The following is a 17,171-nucleotide window of genomic DNA, read 5'->3' on the forward strand; positions in this document are numbered from 1 at the left end:
GAAGCAGTGTGCTCTTTGGTGGGTGCTCATACCCCAACAGGATAAAGTTTACTTTCCTACAATCAGCACTTTGAGTAAACAGTAGAAGCTCATATGGGAGATGCCTAAAAATCAGCTGTATTTTTTTCTGTCCCTCTCCTCATTCATCTGTCTCACAGATGCAAAGTAGAAAAACTGGGGGTGAGTGCGGGACTGTTTCTAAAACCGTAACACTCTTCTTTAGCTGGATTTTTTTCCTGAGTGTCAACGGGCAAGATGCAGTGGATCACTCCAGAGACACAATAAGTGTCTCTCCTCTTGAAAATCTCTCACTGATGGGCTGTGAATTTTTTTTGAAACTTCACACAAATGCAACAATTCTGAACACCTTCCTTGACATGCTTACGACCTAAGAACTAAGGATGTAATCAGTCATCAAACAGATCGTACGTTTGCCCTGTAAACTCAATCTGCCAGAAGAAGAAAACACACCACCAGATTAAGAGCTTTTTAAAATATAATTTAAACTATTTTGTACCAGTACAATATATTAATTTTACAAATGTAAAGTTTTATCCGTTGTTAAAGCATTTGCAAAAACCACACATCCTACTTCAGCTTTATTGCACAATATCTATAAGAAAATATTAATTTTTAAATTAGAAAACATAAAAATGCTTTCAATATAGAAGAGACAATCTGATTTTAAAGACAATACTCTATAAGAATGTCTACCCAGAAAATAACAAACTTTCACAGGATACCAAGCTGGCCAGATGCTTCGGCAGGTCCAGTACAAAGCACTGTTGAAAACCAGTCCAAGTCACTTAATCCAAACTGTATCATCCTTCTTCATCAGAAATCCAGATGCCACACAAGGTGGTTTCTTATACTTTAAAAAGTTGAGGCATTTCTCAGTTGTCAGCATTCTGAATATATCTTACATATTAAAAACGATCCTTCCAACTTCACGGCCATCTGCAGGGTTTTTTTCCTTCGTGCAGATTATCTCTGGCAAGTGTGTTTAATGTCTATCCAATAATCATTTCAATTCTTTTATGCTGATAGAAAACATCAAGTTAAATATACCTTTAAACCTAGTCCTTTACAAAAATCAGTTTATAAATTTGTATCATAAAAATTAGTGTCGAGACCATCAAGGTGGGCTTCGTTTGTTTTATGTGAGTTGGTTCTCCCAGAGTTGGGATGGCGGACGTCCCACTTTTCAATGTAGTGTTAATCAGGAAATAAATCCAAGCACTAAGCTGGAACCCCAAGACAGGTTAATAAGGTTGTATGATGGATTTTAGTGGGATAGTATTACCCTGGGTATATATGCCAATGTAGGTATTAAAATACTGACAGCAAATCTTGGTGGTAATTTAATTCATCTCCGACAATGAATATAATCTGGAGATGCAAAAGGAAAAATGTTCATAAATACATTATCAGTGGGGTTGTGTGTATTGTAGAAAGGGCAAAAAATCCTTATTTAATAGAACAAGGATTCACTAAATTTGATACATTAAATAGATTATACGTCTCTTTTTGTTAAAGTATGTTGATTCAATCTCAAGTGTTTTCAAATGGATGCCTCTGTGGACCAGGAAATTGCCTTTTGGAACTTATGGCCTGCATAAGCAAAGTCAAATATAGTATTACACACTCGTGTAGAGAAAGTAATCATTAAAATAGTGGTTATGTACTCACAAGTTTGTTGTAGGTAGACAGAATTATCAAAAACCCAGATGCTTATAAAAGTCTGCACTATTTAGAATTTCTTCCTTAGGAATCAAAGCAGTTGCTTTCTGGAACTGCATTTTTTCAGAACTGCTCAAAGCACCTCACCTAGATGAGTGTTTTTTAAAAATATATATAAGAAGTCTACCATGAGACTTCAAACATCACATATTTCACCCTTTACGGGCTTTCTATCATGCATCCCTTCCTTTAAAGTCCTTCAGAATAAAATAAAAATAAACTCTCACATTCCATTAGAAAAAAAGGGAAACATTCACGGTCTGAAAATTTTCTGCATTCCCCCAAATCTTGGTACTATGTGCAATTTCCTCATATACAAATTTTGAGGAAACCCCTGATCATCTAATATTGAATACTCAGCTAATGGACATGCCATAGAAAGTTGACATTAATTGTAGTGAATAGATTAAAATCTATTCCATAAAATAAAAATGTTCTATGACTTCAATTTAAATACATATCTGAAAAGCTAAGAGGAGGTTTTCTGTTTGTTTTTTAAAAGTGCTAATTATTACAAGTATCTTCAATACATTATGTCCAATTCTTTGTAAAACTAAACCATGCTTTAGGCACACTGCTTGATGAGTTTCTAAGAAGCAGAGGAAAAAAAATATCACTTGTCAATTAATCCAGCTTCCTTAATTTTACTGAAGAAGAATTTCTCCAGGATATTGGCACATTTGTAGTATTCACTCTCAGGGGGGTTGTACTCTTTGCAATTGGTAAAGACGCGCTGTAAGTCTGCCATGAATAATTTCTTAGACACGTAGTACCTATTCTTGAGGCGTTCGCTCATGGTTTTCAGATCTGCACAGGAAAAAAAAATATTAGCCATCTTTGACTCCTTTTAAACACCAGCTGACAAAAGTGAGATGGGGAAAGAAATCTATGTCATCAGTTTGATCACATTTTCACCATCCCAATGCCTTTCTTTAAGAGAAATTCATATGATCAAGGAAAACAGTTCTTGAGTCTTATGTTCTTCCTTTTGTGAGGGTATCCTGTGCAAAATCACAGTGTTTTAACACTGAAGGGACCATTATTAGTCATCTGGCCCAATCCCCTCTTCAGCAAGAGGAAGCTAAGTAGATTAGCAGCAATAAGTACGATGAACTAAGTACTGTTAGCTCTTCATTCAGAATTATACAGAAGAGGCTTTGTCTATACATGGAGCACAGCAGGTGGAACATTTGTATCGAATCATTTCATTACTTAAATCAGAACAATCAGACTGAGTTTGTTTCTCTAAATTCACAGTTGTTCTGGTGCTGTAGAGACAGAACTAAAATGGAGAAACAGATCATAATACATCTGCAAATATACCAGTGACCTTGCATGTAAAATGGTTCCGGTGAATTTAGTTTCATGCTCCATCAATGAAATAAGAATGACAAACTTTACTTAATAATCTATTTTCTAAAGCAAGTAAGCCTTGCGAGACAATTGTCAAAAAGAATATTTTCCCAATATATCTACTTGCTTTAAATTATTTTACAAAGGAAAACAGTGCTTCATCTAAACCTGTAAGAATATAATGGGGCTTCTTTAATCTTCACTCTCAGAACCAATTTAAAGAATTCCACGAAGATTAGAAGATGCTAACATTTGTCTATGTATAGGTCCCTAGTTGTCTCTAAGTCTGGTTCTATCATTAAAAATTATATCAACTAGGGCTTCCCTGGTGGCACAATGGTTGAGAGTCCACCTGCCGATGCAGGGGGCACGGGTTCATGCCCCGGTACGGGAAGATTCCACATGCCGCGGAGCGGCTGGGCCCGTGGGCCATGGCCGCTGAGCCTGCGCGTCCGGAGCCTGTGCTCCGCAATGGGAGAGGCCACAACAGTGAGAGGCCCACATACAGCAAAAGAAAAAAAAAAAAATTATATCAACTATTAAATTGGATTAGCAGATACACACTACTATATATAAGATAAACAACAAGGTCCTATTGTATAGCACAGGGAACTGTAATAAACCAAAATGGAAAAGAATATGAAAAAAATTTTATAAACTCTGCATGGAAAAATAAGTCAAAATCACTAAAGAAATACTTCTGACTACCAACAACCCAAATTCCCACTATATTATCAAATTTTCCAGAGGGAGAGAAACTGACAACCAAATACACTGGGATTATCATTTAATAAGATAAATAAACTTATGTGCAACATCCCAAAATGGGGAGAAATTCATTTGCAGCAAAATCCTAAATCTATCACAAAACTCCAAAGGAAAAATAGGAAATATCTGCTTTCACCTATTTCCTTTGACTAAAGCCTTTTTTTTTTTTTTTTTAATAAAGCCTATCTTGGTTAGAAGTATGTCATCACATCTGTGAATTCAACTTTCCATTTTCTTTCTTCTCTAACTGAAACAGTTTGAAGGGAGAGAAAAACTGAAAAGTATTAAGCTACACAAAGGCTTGACAAATAGCCCAGTAAACGTGTCACCTGAGTGTAACTGAACAGCTGAAGAGGTGCTCTCGTTGAATAAAGAAAAGAGCAGTGGAACCGGCCTCTCTGGGTAAAACTGGATGTTTTCCCTCCTCCCACCTAAATGCCCACCACTTAGGATATGCTGCCTGATATCATGTTTACAATGTTTAGAAGGAACAGATGTGTGACCAAAAAAGAAAAAAAAAAAAAGTCAAGGGGGAAAAAGAATGAAAGTTGACACAAAGAAGTTTACGCAAAAGCTTTCCCCACTGTTTTTTGGAAGGTGGGAGGAAAGGAGCGATGGCAAGAGCCTCAAATATAGCAGAAACAAATCATGAAAGTGTTTGGAGCTTTCTGAATAATTACAACCAACTCTGCACGTTTCCTTTCTCTATTTCCTTTCCATTCTAAAGTTATAGATAACAGCTTCCTTCCTCTGGCCTTCTTAGAAGCTTTTGGTTGACCAAATGGCCTGGGTTACAAAAGAAGGTGACTGAACACTAGTGAAAACAAACATGGAGACACCACTAAATTATTCATTAAACCCCCAAAAGTTGGGAATTCTGGGTAAATAGGAAAGCCCTGCCTACCTGCCTAGCTACCCATGTGTGAGAAGCTTGGGCCACTCCTCAGACGCTGTACTGAATGCCATTTCCTTAACGAAACAGGTTGGATCTCATCCATATGGAAGAAAAGAGGTTTTTTTAGGGCATGGCGGGGAAGAGAAGAAATGTTTTTTGAAAAAGCCATGAAGGCAATGGCAGAAAAAGTGAAATTACCGATTGTCAGTCTGGTCCTCAAAGACATGACCATCTTAGGGGCAAGGGCATCCCAAGAAAACAAAGCATTGCTCCAACCAAAGAGCACCATCTACTGTTTTCATTAACGCTGCTTACACACACCTCAGCCCACCACTGGCCTTGCTTAGTGGGGTCAATTGTCCCCTCACGAGCATTCAGCTATGCGCACATGTGGTGTCCGGCTGGCGAGGTTCCCACCCTCCTCTGGCTGGACCAAGCAGAAAGCTTCCAGGGGGCAGGCTGTGAGTAGGCTATGATAGACAGGACCTGCCACCGCAGGGCTTCAGAGTGCACACGGACAGGGCCGAAAACCATTCTCCCCAGGCTCACGCAACCTCCCTTGAGCATTCCACAAAAGAACCTGAGGCAGCCCAGGTGATTTGGAAATGGACTTAAAGGGTTTTAGCGTATTTTTCACATCCTGGGAAATACTGATTCCCAAGTCAGCCTTCCATTCAGAATTCTACACTCCTTCAACCCTTACTCTGATTTTCATGTGCTGAAATACACAGAAGTGAGGCAGATAGAAAAGGGAAAGAAAAGCGTACGTATGTGTGTCCACTTTAAGGACCAGAGACTACTGAAATCATTACCACCACTATGTAAAACATTAGTGTGATAATGCCACAGAAAAATCTACAAATAACTCTGTTATCGGGGAGCTAATGGATTCCTTTCACTCTTCCTTTCACATATTAATACCTTCTCAGCACCAGGTAGAAAAGGGACAGAAGATACAGGCTCTCTCCAGAAAAATGGCCACACAGCTGATTGGAAAAAAAAAAAAAAATTCAGCTCATGGTCTGTCATCTGCACAATGCCAAATTAGTTTAATTTGGGGATTCTCAATTGACTCAATTAATCATTCCTTTTAGCCTGGTGCAGACACAGCAGCAAATTCCACAATTCTACATTTCTAAAGGCATTTTTTTGTTTGTTTTGGGATGTGGGACAAAGCTTAAAATAGGAGTATAATTAGTGACACTCAGTCTCCTTCAAGAGAGCATGGAAAATCAAGAGCTGCATTAATGATTATTTCTCCATCTAAGAGTACAGCAGTCAAGCGGCTTGATCTAACTTCGTCTGTTTACCTTCAAAAAATTCTCAGACTCTCCAAGCATATCAAGAGGACAAGCTGATGTTTTTCCATTTGCAACCAAACTGAATATAATCAAGGTTATGTCCACACAGCTGACTCTCATCTCCAGTGCTGTCTGCAGCTCGCATTGATGGTGTGGGAGCTACAGGGCAGCAGCAGGAGGCTAATGAACACGGCCATCCCCTGCCCTTTACCCTCCTGCTCCGATTCCACCGGCCCTCCACCCTACAACAGAAGAGTGCACATCAACCTCGGCACCCCTTTGTCCCCCACACCGCCATCCAGAGAGTTTTAAATCTATACTTAGAAAATGTTAATGGCATTACCCATGGGGAACCTTATAACTTCATAATATCCCGGAGCTTCTGTTCTCTTCACGGGTTCCATGAAGGGCCAAGCGCTTTGATGGCTCTTGGGTAAAGAAAAAAGTAAGGTATCTAATATGGAAATGCCATGTGGGAAATCATTTCAAAATATTTGCATGAGGCGAAGGAAAACAAAACACCCACCTTCACCTGCTGGAGGATGCTCTTGAGGGTGCTATAAAGCTGGTCGGGGTCTTTGGGCTCTTTACTTGAAAGGAAAAGAATAAACAAGAAGGAACAATGATTAGTTTTCTCTTCTCTTGCCAAGTAATTCCAGCTCATTTTTACAGAAACTTAAAATTAGAACCATTCCAGAATTTTGTATGAAAATTGAAACCTAACGAGTGTTGTGATGGTGACTACAATCAGTTTGCCTGTTTTCTCTAAGTTTCTGGGAGGGGAAAAAAAACCACTTGCATTAATATCCTCTGGCCCATCATACTTACCTTTTCTCTTTTCCACTCGGTTTCCAGCCTGTCTCTCCTATATATCAACAAAATTAAACACTGAATGAGAACTGCTTTTGGTCAAGAGAATAACATATTTAATAGTTATCAAAAATACAATAAATTATAGCCACGACTCAATAAATGTCTATATCTGAAAAGAGAATGAACTTAACTACAGTTAATTCTTTACTTCCTCATACACCTAACAATACAAAACATTTCCAAGACTGACATTGCTCTGTTAGTACTTTTTAAAGCAGGAACTTCAACCTTTCAGAGGAAAGCATAAAAAACAAATATGTCTGGTACTGTGGGTGTGTATTTTTTCAAAACCCTAAGTCACAGTTTTTGCTAATCACCCTGTGAAAGAGTTAAGCTGTTGTTTTAGGTTGGAACAAACTCTGTCCTGGTCTCTAGTTTATTTGGGGGCAGACCCTGCTTGTAATGCAAGATGGTTTAGTGGCGCAGAAAGAAGACACTGGCCTGGAGTCCAATCGACCAGGACTGATTTCTTGTTCTCTCCTTAAAAGCTAATGTACCCGAGATAAGTTAGTCAACCTTTACCTCTGTTTATTAACCTATAAAACAGAACTCCAAAACTGAGCTGATGTGATTCCTTTTGAGATTAGTTGATATATGTAAAAACACACAAAACAAACAAACAAACAGAAGAATGTCTGGCACATGTAGGCATCCAGTGACAGGGTAGCTATTAATAAGGATAATACATGGAAGCAAAATTTCCAGGTCTGACAAGGAAAGTAAGATCTGCTGTAGGGTATACTCTGTAATGAAGAAATATATCTTGCCCATACAATGTCTTATTTTCTCTGGAGAATTTTAGTTTGTTTGCTTTGGTTTTGTTTATATTAAATCTTCAATATACTGGATGATCCTGGATTTGAACCGAATGAAAGTACCGATATTCATAGCTTTTGATCTACAAAAACAGCTGTTTTATATGTTTTAAGCCAATACAACTCACCTCCAATATACTCACAGAGAAGAACCCTTGGGAAAACTACTCTAAAATAGGGAACTTGAAACAAAGTATATGCTTTGCAATCATCTTGTTTAGAGGTTTGTGGAAACTACTTCAGCCCAAGCAGAGTTCTATGCAGGCTGCACCCAGGAGGGCAGTGAGGCAGGGTACCAACAGCAAGATGTCTACAGGAGGCCAGGATGGGGCTGCTACTATTCCTGACATTCACTGGCCATGTGCTGCTTAAGGTTAAAGGGCTTAACCATCCTGAGACTCAACCTTCCCCTCTGGCAGAGTAGAATTCCCTGCCATCAAGGTCACATATGGGGAGTGTCCAGCACGGGTGCCACAAATAACAGGCTCTCATAAACGATGGACATTAACAGCTACAACAAGAGGTCAACTAAATTCTCTTCGATTTGTTTGCACTGGGAAACAGAGAAAAGATGTAAAAGGAAAGCATCTGCTCCCTTCTTAAAGACTACAATAACACAAATGGAGACAGGGGAAAAAGCTTTCCAAATCACTGCATTCTGGTATAATTGTTTCCAACACTGTCATGGCATTACCAAAAGGTTTTGCTTTTAGAAGAAGATCTATACATACGAATTCCGGGAATGCTTTCTATCGGGATCTGCCGGACTCCATCTTTAAAACAGGAAAGTCCCGGGTAGACTTTCCGAATCTGGGCTTGTTTTCTTTCTATCAGCTTTTTAATGATCTGTAAAGCACAAGAAGAAAATATGTTTAGTGACAGAAGTCTGTGGCTACAGTTTAAGTCAGTCTATGGAGTCATTTTCCTAACAAAATTAAGTCTTCAGGAAACAAAAGGGTGAATGCTCTTAAACAGTAAGACATGAAAGCATTCTATTATACCATGCCTTTAATGTCATTCACCCAGCCGTCTTTGAATACTTGTTCCCTGCCATTGAAAAGAAGCCAATACTGAGAGAACACACTGCCCCAAGGGCCCACTGTCCTCTTTAGCATAAGCGCCAAATGTTTTGCCCCCCTCCCCTGGGAGCCTCAGCCGCAGCAGCCCAGGCAACGTCAGAACCTCTTCACATCCCATGACCAGGAACTGTTCCCTTCTACTCGAGGGGCAGACAAACTCACGAAGTGCCCAAAGCCTGGGAGGATGGCTTTCCTATTCACATTTTTCAAGGCTTGAGCCCCAACCTATGCTGTCTGCATCCAAAACGCAGCTCTAATGAGCAAAGGCAACACAACCAGGATGGGGGCCACCAGAACTGATTAGGGAATTTTGAGAGGTGTCCGTTTGTTTTATAAAATAATTCCTAATGCCCTGAGGTAACTATTTCCAGAGCAGTTTTCCCTTTAAAAAAGGAAAGGAAAAAATAAAATAGCCCTCAAAACTCACCATCTTGAGATTAACCATATCATAACTGAATTTTGGAAAACACAAAACAGTAGCACTCATTAATCGAATTCACAAAGGAAAACAAAAAAAATTCTAGTTCCTAACTGCTTGATCTCAGACATAAGGCTGGTAAATGCCATAGCATGAATGCATAATCTTAACAATTAAACATAGGACTTCATAAAATGAATGGGACTGGCAAAATATATTCCTGGTAAATCTACTCAGGGCTGTCCAATAGAAATATCATGTAAACCACTCATGTAATTTAAAATCTTCCAGTAACTACTTTAAAAAAAAAAGAACGAAAAAGTAAAAAGAAACAGGTGAAATTTTAACAATATATATTTTATTTAATCCAATATATCTAAAATATTATCATTGCAGCATATGCTCAAGAGAAAAAAATTTTGAGATATTTTACATATTTTTATTCACACTAGGTCTTCAAAATCAGAGTGTATTTTACACTTACAGTACATCTCAGTTTTGACTGGCCATGCGGCAAGCACCCAATAGCCACGTGTGGCCAGTGGCTACCACCTGGGACAGAGTATATCTAAAACGATGCTCTGCATTTATTTGTAAGTCCAAGTCTTTTTAAAAAAGAATCCCTGGAAACAACCTAAATGTCCATTGACAGATGAATGTATAAAGAAAATGTGGTACATACATACAATGGAATATTACTCAGCCATAAAAAGGCATAATAATGCCATTTGCAGCAACATGGATGGACCTAGAGCTTATCATACTAAGTGAAGTAAGTCAGACAGAGAAAGACAAATATATGATATCCCTTATATGTGGAATCTTAAAAAATGATACAAATGAACTTATTTGCAAAACAGAAACAGACTCAGAGGCATAGAAAACAAACTTATGGTTATCAAAGGGGAAGCGGGGGAGGGATAAACTAGGAGTTTGGGGTTAACGTATACACACTACTATATATAATATAGATAAACAGCAAGGTCCTACTGCATAGCACAGGGATCTATACTTAATATTCTGCAATAACCTATAATGGAAAAGAATCTAAAAAAGAATAGATGTGTATAACTCACTTTGCTGTACACCTGAAACCAACACAACATTGTAAACCAACTACATTTCAGTAAAAAAGTTTTTTAAAGAAAGAATCCCAATGACAATTTCTTATATGAAGGCCTTCAGAAAATGTAATTTCAAATATAATTTTGAAAGTTTTTTCTCTTCACCAAGGATGCCCTCAAATGTGACAGCCTAGCAGGTGGCTTCTATACCCTCAGGTAGCACCTTGAGGTGACTGGTAATGGAGGTGGGGCATGGAGGGCTTCGCAACCTCTCTGCGCCTCTGAGGATCACTTTGGAGAAAGAAGACATTTCACTTCCGTTCCAGTCTCTTATCTTCACCTCCCTAGAAAATGTCTTCACTTCATCACCATGTTGTCATCTTTCTCTACTCAAATCCGTCTCTCATTCTACCGCTGTTGGTGTTAGTCTTCCCAAACAGAAAATTGGGGGCAACTCCCCCATCTTTAATATTTCACCAAGTTTTAGCATGTCTTCCTACAAAGATCCCATTGCTTTTCCTCACTCTTACTTTGGCCCCTCCAAGCCCAGTCTCACGTAGCCTCACATGTGAACGGAGATTTAGGAATTACCCCCACCTCCCAGCCCCCCAGACACACCCACACTCAGTCCTGCCTGCTCACGGCCTGTTCACACTTTCTCAAGTAGTGGCCTTCATCACTCACACGCCTATGGTCCCAGGTGTGCAGACACCCGTGAATCCACTTATGTTGGACTCTGAATCTCTGCTCATGCTTGATTCCCTTCCAGGCCACCCCGTTCTAGACACGTGTCCCATGACACCACCTCCGAAGATGCGAGATGATGCTAGGGCCGCTGCATCCCACCCTGCCTTGGAGTCCTCACTCCCCACAGCACTCAGCTCCCACCTGCCGCTCCACCTGTGCAACTGCACTGGTTCTCTCTCCACCCCCGCTAACCACAACCACAAGTGACTGCTCTGTATGCTTCCACGGCGGGGAAGACCCTCCATCTCCCTACAATTTGTTCCTTCCCACTATTCGTCCCTACCTTCTCCAAGGGGGTTTCCAGAGCTGGAATAAATGACACTTGTAAAAATCACTTGAATTCTGTGGAAGAAGATATTACATGAATCCAAATACCTTCTTAGGGTGACCTCCGATCTCTCATGCATTCAGTGGTGCGCCTGTTAGGGAAGGCTGGAGGCTGAGAGGGAGGTGGCGGGGGAGGAATCCAAGGGGAGAGAAAGAGGAAGGGGATGGGGCGCTGTCTTCTCAAAAGCTGAGGCTTTGCTGCCATCTAAAATAGCTCTGCGCAACGGGCTGCGAATTCAGACCTGCTCATTAAGCCCAGCGGAGAACAGGGAGAGGAGCCTGCTGTGCTTGTATTAACTCTCCAAGCACCCTATGTGGAATTCTGTCTTAGGCTGACGTCTCTGACCAAGAAACAACAGAGGTTGTTTTTATTTTCTAATTTAATAAAAGCCTTTTGCTCACTTCCACGGGAAGCATAAGAACAACTCTGAGCTACTTTAAGTAAAAGGAAATACTTACTGAGCACCTACTATACACCAGACACTGCGTAAGGAGCTTTACATCTGTTATGTCAGTGACATCTGACAAGTAACTAAGAACTGGGATCAGGGAAATGAGCAGAAACCAGAAAACAAAGACAGGTTTAAGGCAGAGGTCTTTTCTGTTACTCGCTAGAGAAAAGTACACTCGAACGAATAACTGAAGTAACAAGTGGGACTGATGTGGGGTGACCCAGGTGCAAACTCCCAGTTTTTGAACTCCAAGAACTAGGGGTACCAAGGGGATGATCCTGGGCTTAACACATAAAGCTCATTCATTTAATAAACGGCTTCTGTTACACTCCCCTAATTATGATCTCCGTATGTTCCTTTTCCCTGACTTAGAAAAATGTAAAAATTACTACGTAGTCAAATCTATCAACGTTTCCCTTTACTGCTTCTCTTTTAGTTCATATGCATAAAAGACTCCCCCCAGCATCAGATACCAGATCACTTGGTACTTCCCTTGGCAGTCCAGTAGTTAAGACTCTGCGCTTCTACTGCAGGCGGCGTGGGTTCAATCCCTAGTCGGGGAACTAAGATCCCGCATGCCATGCAGTGCGGCCAAAAAAAAAAAAAAAAGAGTCCTCTCCAGATAACAAATCACTTACTATCTGGAAGTATAAGCCTTCAGAACTTGCAATGCAGAAGGAGAGGTGAATACAAACTAAGATAAATATGGAAGGTAATGACTAACTGAAATTCAAATGAGTGGATCAAACTAGTGTTCAAGACAGTTCGAAGAGGAATGGAAAACAGGCGGAAGTGGTCCCATCTGTGTAGGTGTGTGTGTGTGTGTGTACACGCATTGGGAGAGGAAGTGGGTAAAGGATGAAGATACCAAGCAAGAGGGTTAAAGCATCAGTAACAGCCTTTGGAGATTAGTTTACAAAGGGAAAGAAAGAGGTGAGTTTGCGAAGGATGAATGGGGCCAGCATGTAAGAGGCCTTGAAGGTGAAATTAAGATTTACTATCATATTTTACAAGTTTTGTATTTTACACCAATTTAACAGGTACCGCCCCCCTTAGAAGTGGTGACTTAGAGAGAAGATAAAGGATACCTTCAAAGAAGAAATCTAGACAAAACAGAGCAAACCGAGGTTATGGTACCCAGCAGACCCACACCCACAGAGCCCAGGGATGCACACTTCACCCCAAAAGAGACTGGTCTGCGCAGACCAGTCGGGTACCCCCGAGTCAGTCACGTACTTACCTCCTTCTGCTTCTTAATGATGACAGAAAATTCCGTGTATGGGATCTGTGGATTTAGCTCACATCCCATTAAAGTGGCTCCCTCATAATCCTTGATGTAGCCAACATATTTGGTTTTAGGGATTTTAATTTCTTTGGAGAAACCCTGCAAGGTCAATAATTTCATTTATACAGAGGCCTGTGCATCAAACATCCTCTCTGAGTGCTAACTATGTGCTAGGCCTGTCTTGGTGCCCAGCACAGGTCCAAGCTCTCATCCTATTTTCCTGGGGAGAATTAGCATGAAACCCTTCCAAGAAGTTCAGAAACATCAAAAATCAACTGTGCAGATAGGAAGCAATTCAACATAAAAAATAAACCTAGTAAAACACAAATAATATTAAAAAGTCTTTAACAAAAATGGCTATTAAGTAAAAATAAGGTTTAATTTTGCATTAAACTGCACAATTTCTCCCAAAGTAGACAGGGGGCCTCTAGGATGCTCCACAAATCAATAACTAACATTGATCTAAATTCTGAAAGCAAAATTTGTCCAAAAATATAGCAATAAGAACCTTGATGTTGAGGAAATGAAACACCTACTTGACAGGGAAAAAAAATTCCAGACGGGCTTCCCTGGTGGCGCAGTGGTTAAGAATCTGCCTGCCAATGCAAGGGACACGGGTCCGAACCCTGGTCCAGGAAGATCCCACATGCCACGGAGCAACTAAGCCCGTGCGCCACAACTACTGAGCCTGCGCTCTAGAGCTCGCGAGCCACAACTACTGAGCCCACGTGACTAGAGCCCGTGCGCCACAACTACTAAGCCCGCATGCCTAGAGCCCGTGCTCCGCAACAAAAAAAGCCACCGCAATGAGAAGCCCGCGTACCGCAACGAAGAGTAGCCCCGCTCCACACAGCTAGAGAAAGCCCACGCGCAGCAACGAAGACCCAACGACCCAACGCAGCCAAAAATAAAATAAAATAAATAAATTTATTAAAAAACAGAAAAACTTCCAGACCATCATGACAGTGGTTGTTTCAGTGATATTAATGCTTTGCAGTATATTCATTTACATACTTTAAGCTGTAATAATATAGTTATACAGGGCATACAGTCATATATCTATAACGACTTTCTTTATGGTGTCTATTTCAAATTTTTGCAGAAAATTACTTGGACTTTAAATTTCCTCCCTCCTCTTTTAGCAAAAACTTATTTTCCAAGCAATTACTGACATCAGCCTCAAAGAGGACCACAGACAAGTCATTTAAGAAGCATGCCTGAGATTTCTTCTCCACAATGTTGTTACTGCCTAGGAAAGCTGACACTCAAGCCCCCAGTAAAACAAACCCACTGAGTTCTCTCTAGTGAGTTTTATTACGAAAGTCACAAAGGCATCGTAAAGAATGAGGAGAAAATAAATAGGAGGTTACTTATCTGACATCAGAGGAGTGAAAGCTTTCTAGTCATGTAAGGACTTGTATTTTAAAAAGAGGTTAATAGATTTTATGGAATAAAATCTTTAAAATTCTGTACATTAAAAAAAATCCATAAGCAATGTGGAAAAACAAATGACAAACGGGAGAAAAATCATAAAATAAAAGGTTATTATCTTTATATAGCTGAGTTCTCACAGATCAATAAAAAAATAAATATTTTAATAGAAGAAGAGGCAAAATGCAATGAATTGGCAATTCAAAAAAAGAAGAAATACAAAGGGTCAATGAACAAGGAAAAACAAGTCAAACTTCACAATAATCAAATAAATGCACAATTTGTCACCTAGGAAAGGGGTAAAAAAAATATTTTTTTTTCAATTATGAACTTGTTTCCTTATACATTGCTGACAAGAGGAGAAATTATTTGGCAGTGCATAACAAAACCTTAAATACTTCTGGAAGCGCACATTCACACATGGACACTTACTTAAAAAAATACCTAAATGTCCCCCAAATGTGGTATTGGTTTAATAAATTATTCTCCATTTATACAACAAAATTTCAGAGAAGCATCAAAAATCATATTTGAAAAATGAGACTATATTAAGTTAAAAATGTAAGTGATTAAATTACATGCAATAATGAGCCACTTTTTCTATTTATATACAGACAAACACACACAGAGAAAAAATATTAGAAGGGTATCTGTCAAAACGTTAACAGTAAATTTCTCTGGGTGGTAGAATTACAAGGAATTTTTCTTCTTTTCTTTGTGCTTCATTTCATTTTCCAAAATTTCTACAGTAACTATACATTACTTTTGTCATCAGAAAAGTAAGTGGAAAATGTTTAGGAATTTAGAATTACAAAGCACTATTAAAAAATATGTAGCGAAGTATAATCCTCAGAGTGCTGAGATGGAAACTTCTGACAGAAAGAACTAAGATGCAGCCAAGCTCCCAGCCGCCTGTGTGCTGTTGGACCAGGATTGTCTGGAACCCTTTGTAAACATCAGAATTTCCTCTCTGCTGTCATAAATGAAGGTCTTCCAGAGACTGAATCTATTTCTCTCATTCAGTCCCCCAGCAATGGGAATTTCTCCTTAGCCTGGGGATAGCACATTATAGATGACGTTCATTCATTCACTCAACAAACATTTATTTAGTACTTACAATGTGTTGGTCATACCCTCTAGTCCAGACTGAAGCTTACCTCTGGCTTAAGGCTTGCAAAATAAATGGATGCCCCTCTTATAAGGAGAAAACAGTGGGGGGCGGAGGGTGGGTACTTATTTGCATGAAAGCTACCTGATTGCATATTAAGTAAAGGAATGACAGAACAGGGTTGCACGTGAAAAGACCCACCTGCTTCTTGAAATATCCAATTGCATATTCATCTGCATAGGTGAGAAAGTTCAGGATGTCATGTTTTATGTGATATTCCTTCAAATGGTTCATCAGGTGTGTTCCATAGCCCTGTGGGCAAGTCAGTATGCAGACAAATATATTAGGTTCTGGAGAAAAGAAAGTCCCATATTTTCACTGGGAGTACTGGCAAATTTAGGAGTATGTATTGCCAGTAGAACACCAACACCCTTCTTGCATTTCTGAACTTTGAAAATGAGCTGTAAAACCAAACAAATTCAAAATCCCTGAATGGAGATACAATCATCTTTTGAAGATACAAGTTTCTGGCTCTTCGAAAAGAACACACCAAGGCTACAAGCTTCTCATTCAGTCCTAGAGATTACACACTGAATATTAATAAAGAGGTTTTTGGAATAAATACTGATTATGAATTTCTGCTTATGTTTAAAGTATTTGAGAACCTGAGATGAACAGAGCAATGTAAGTGAGAAGGGCTAATCTCTACTAGAATATTAACTAATCCAGGTGTTTCCTACATACAACAAATCAGCAGTCCTTCCAAAGAACTGTATCATCATGTACATAGGGTTTTCAACTCGGTCTTATCAGACCTTTCCAAGGAAAGCCTGAGAAGCCCCGAACCTCTGAGTGAGCCAGAAGACATTAGGAAGTAACTAAAAATAGTGAACAATGATAAATAAATTAATGACTGAAATGCGAAAAAAAAGTAAGCACCAGATTTTTCGGTGATGTACAATGCTTAAAGAAAAATCTATAAATTTAAAGGGCTGGTTTTAGAATCTCATAAAAAGAAGATGAAGGTAAACCCAAGCATCCAGATACAAATACCTTCACATCAGTATTTTAGAATTTGGTGACACACTTTTCTAAAGAACACAAACATGCTCATAGGTATGTTATCATGGAACTATAGGCCCACAGCAGAGAAGGATCTTTGGAAGTCATCTGGTCTATAATTCTATCCCATGTGACACTAAAAGTCTCCTGCCATCTACGTTGGAAAGGTGAGCTGCTAGAACACCTCCGGTTTAGGGTGCTTGCTCAGTCCTTAGACCAATTAATTTTCAGCCACTATTATGGTTGGGAAGTTCTTCCTGTGTTCACCTGAGATCTGACCCCTTGTTCCTCCTACCTATTGACCTTAGTTCTACTCCTAGAATAACAAAGACTGGTCCCTGCTTTTAACAACTCTCCAAACCCTTGAAAATTATCCTCCCTCACCCATGCCCATTCCTACCTCCCAGGTACTAAGCCAAGCTTCAGTTGTTCTTCATATGGCATGATCGGAAG

At 39.6% G+C, this 17,171-nt stretch overlaps 1 protein-coding gene across 1 annotated transcript in view; it reads right to left on the bottom strand.

The window, feature by feature from the left end:
• Window positions 1–483: 483 nt before the first annotated feature.
• KAT2B (lysine acetyltransferase 2B) overlaps window positions 484–17,171 on the bottom strand; it is a 71,104-nt gene continuing 54,416 nt past the window's right edge. The window contains exons 12-18 of the mRNA XM_007470642.1: window positions 15,858–15,968; window positions 13,073–13,216; window positions 8,477–8,591; window positions 6,886–6,922; window positions 6,584–6,647; window positions 6,401–6,485; window positions 484–2,547 (exon numbers count right to left, since the gene is read on the bottom strand). Coding sequence (XP_007470704.1) covers window positions 2,354–2,547; window positions 6,401–6,485; window positions 6,584–6,647; window positions 6,886–6,922; window positions 8,477–8,591; window positions 13,073–13,216; window positions 15,858–15,968 — 750 coding nt within the window. The 3' untranslated portion in view covers window positions 484–2,353. The remainder of the gene's footprint in view (window positions 2,548–6,400; window positions 6,486–6,583; window positions 6,648–6,885; window positions 6,923–8,476; window positions 8,592–13,072; window positions 13,217–15,857; window positions 15,969–17,171) is intronic.

This window comes from Lipotes vexillifer, unplaced genomic scaffold, assembly GCF_000442215.2.
Source record: "Lipotes vexillifer unplaced genomic scaffold, Lipotes_vexillifer_v1.1 scaffold418, whole genome shotgun sequence".
Classification (NCBI taxonomy): Eukaryota; Metazoa; Chordata; class Mammalia; order Artiodactyla; family Lipotidae; genus Lipotes; species Lipotes vexillifer.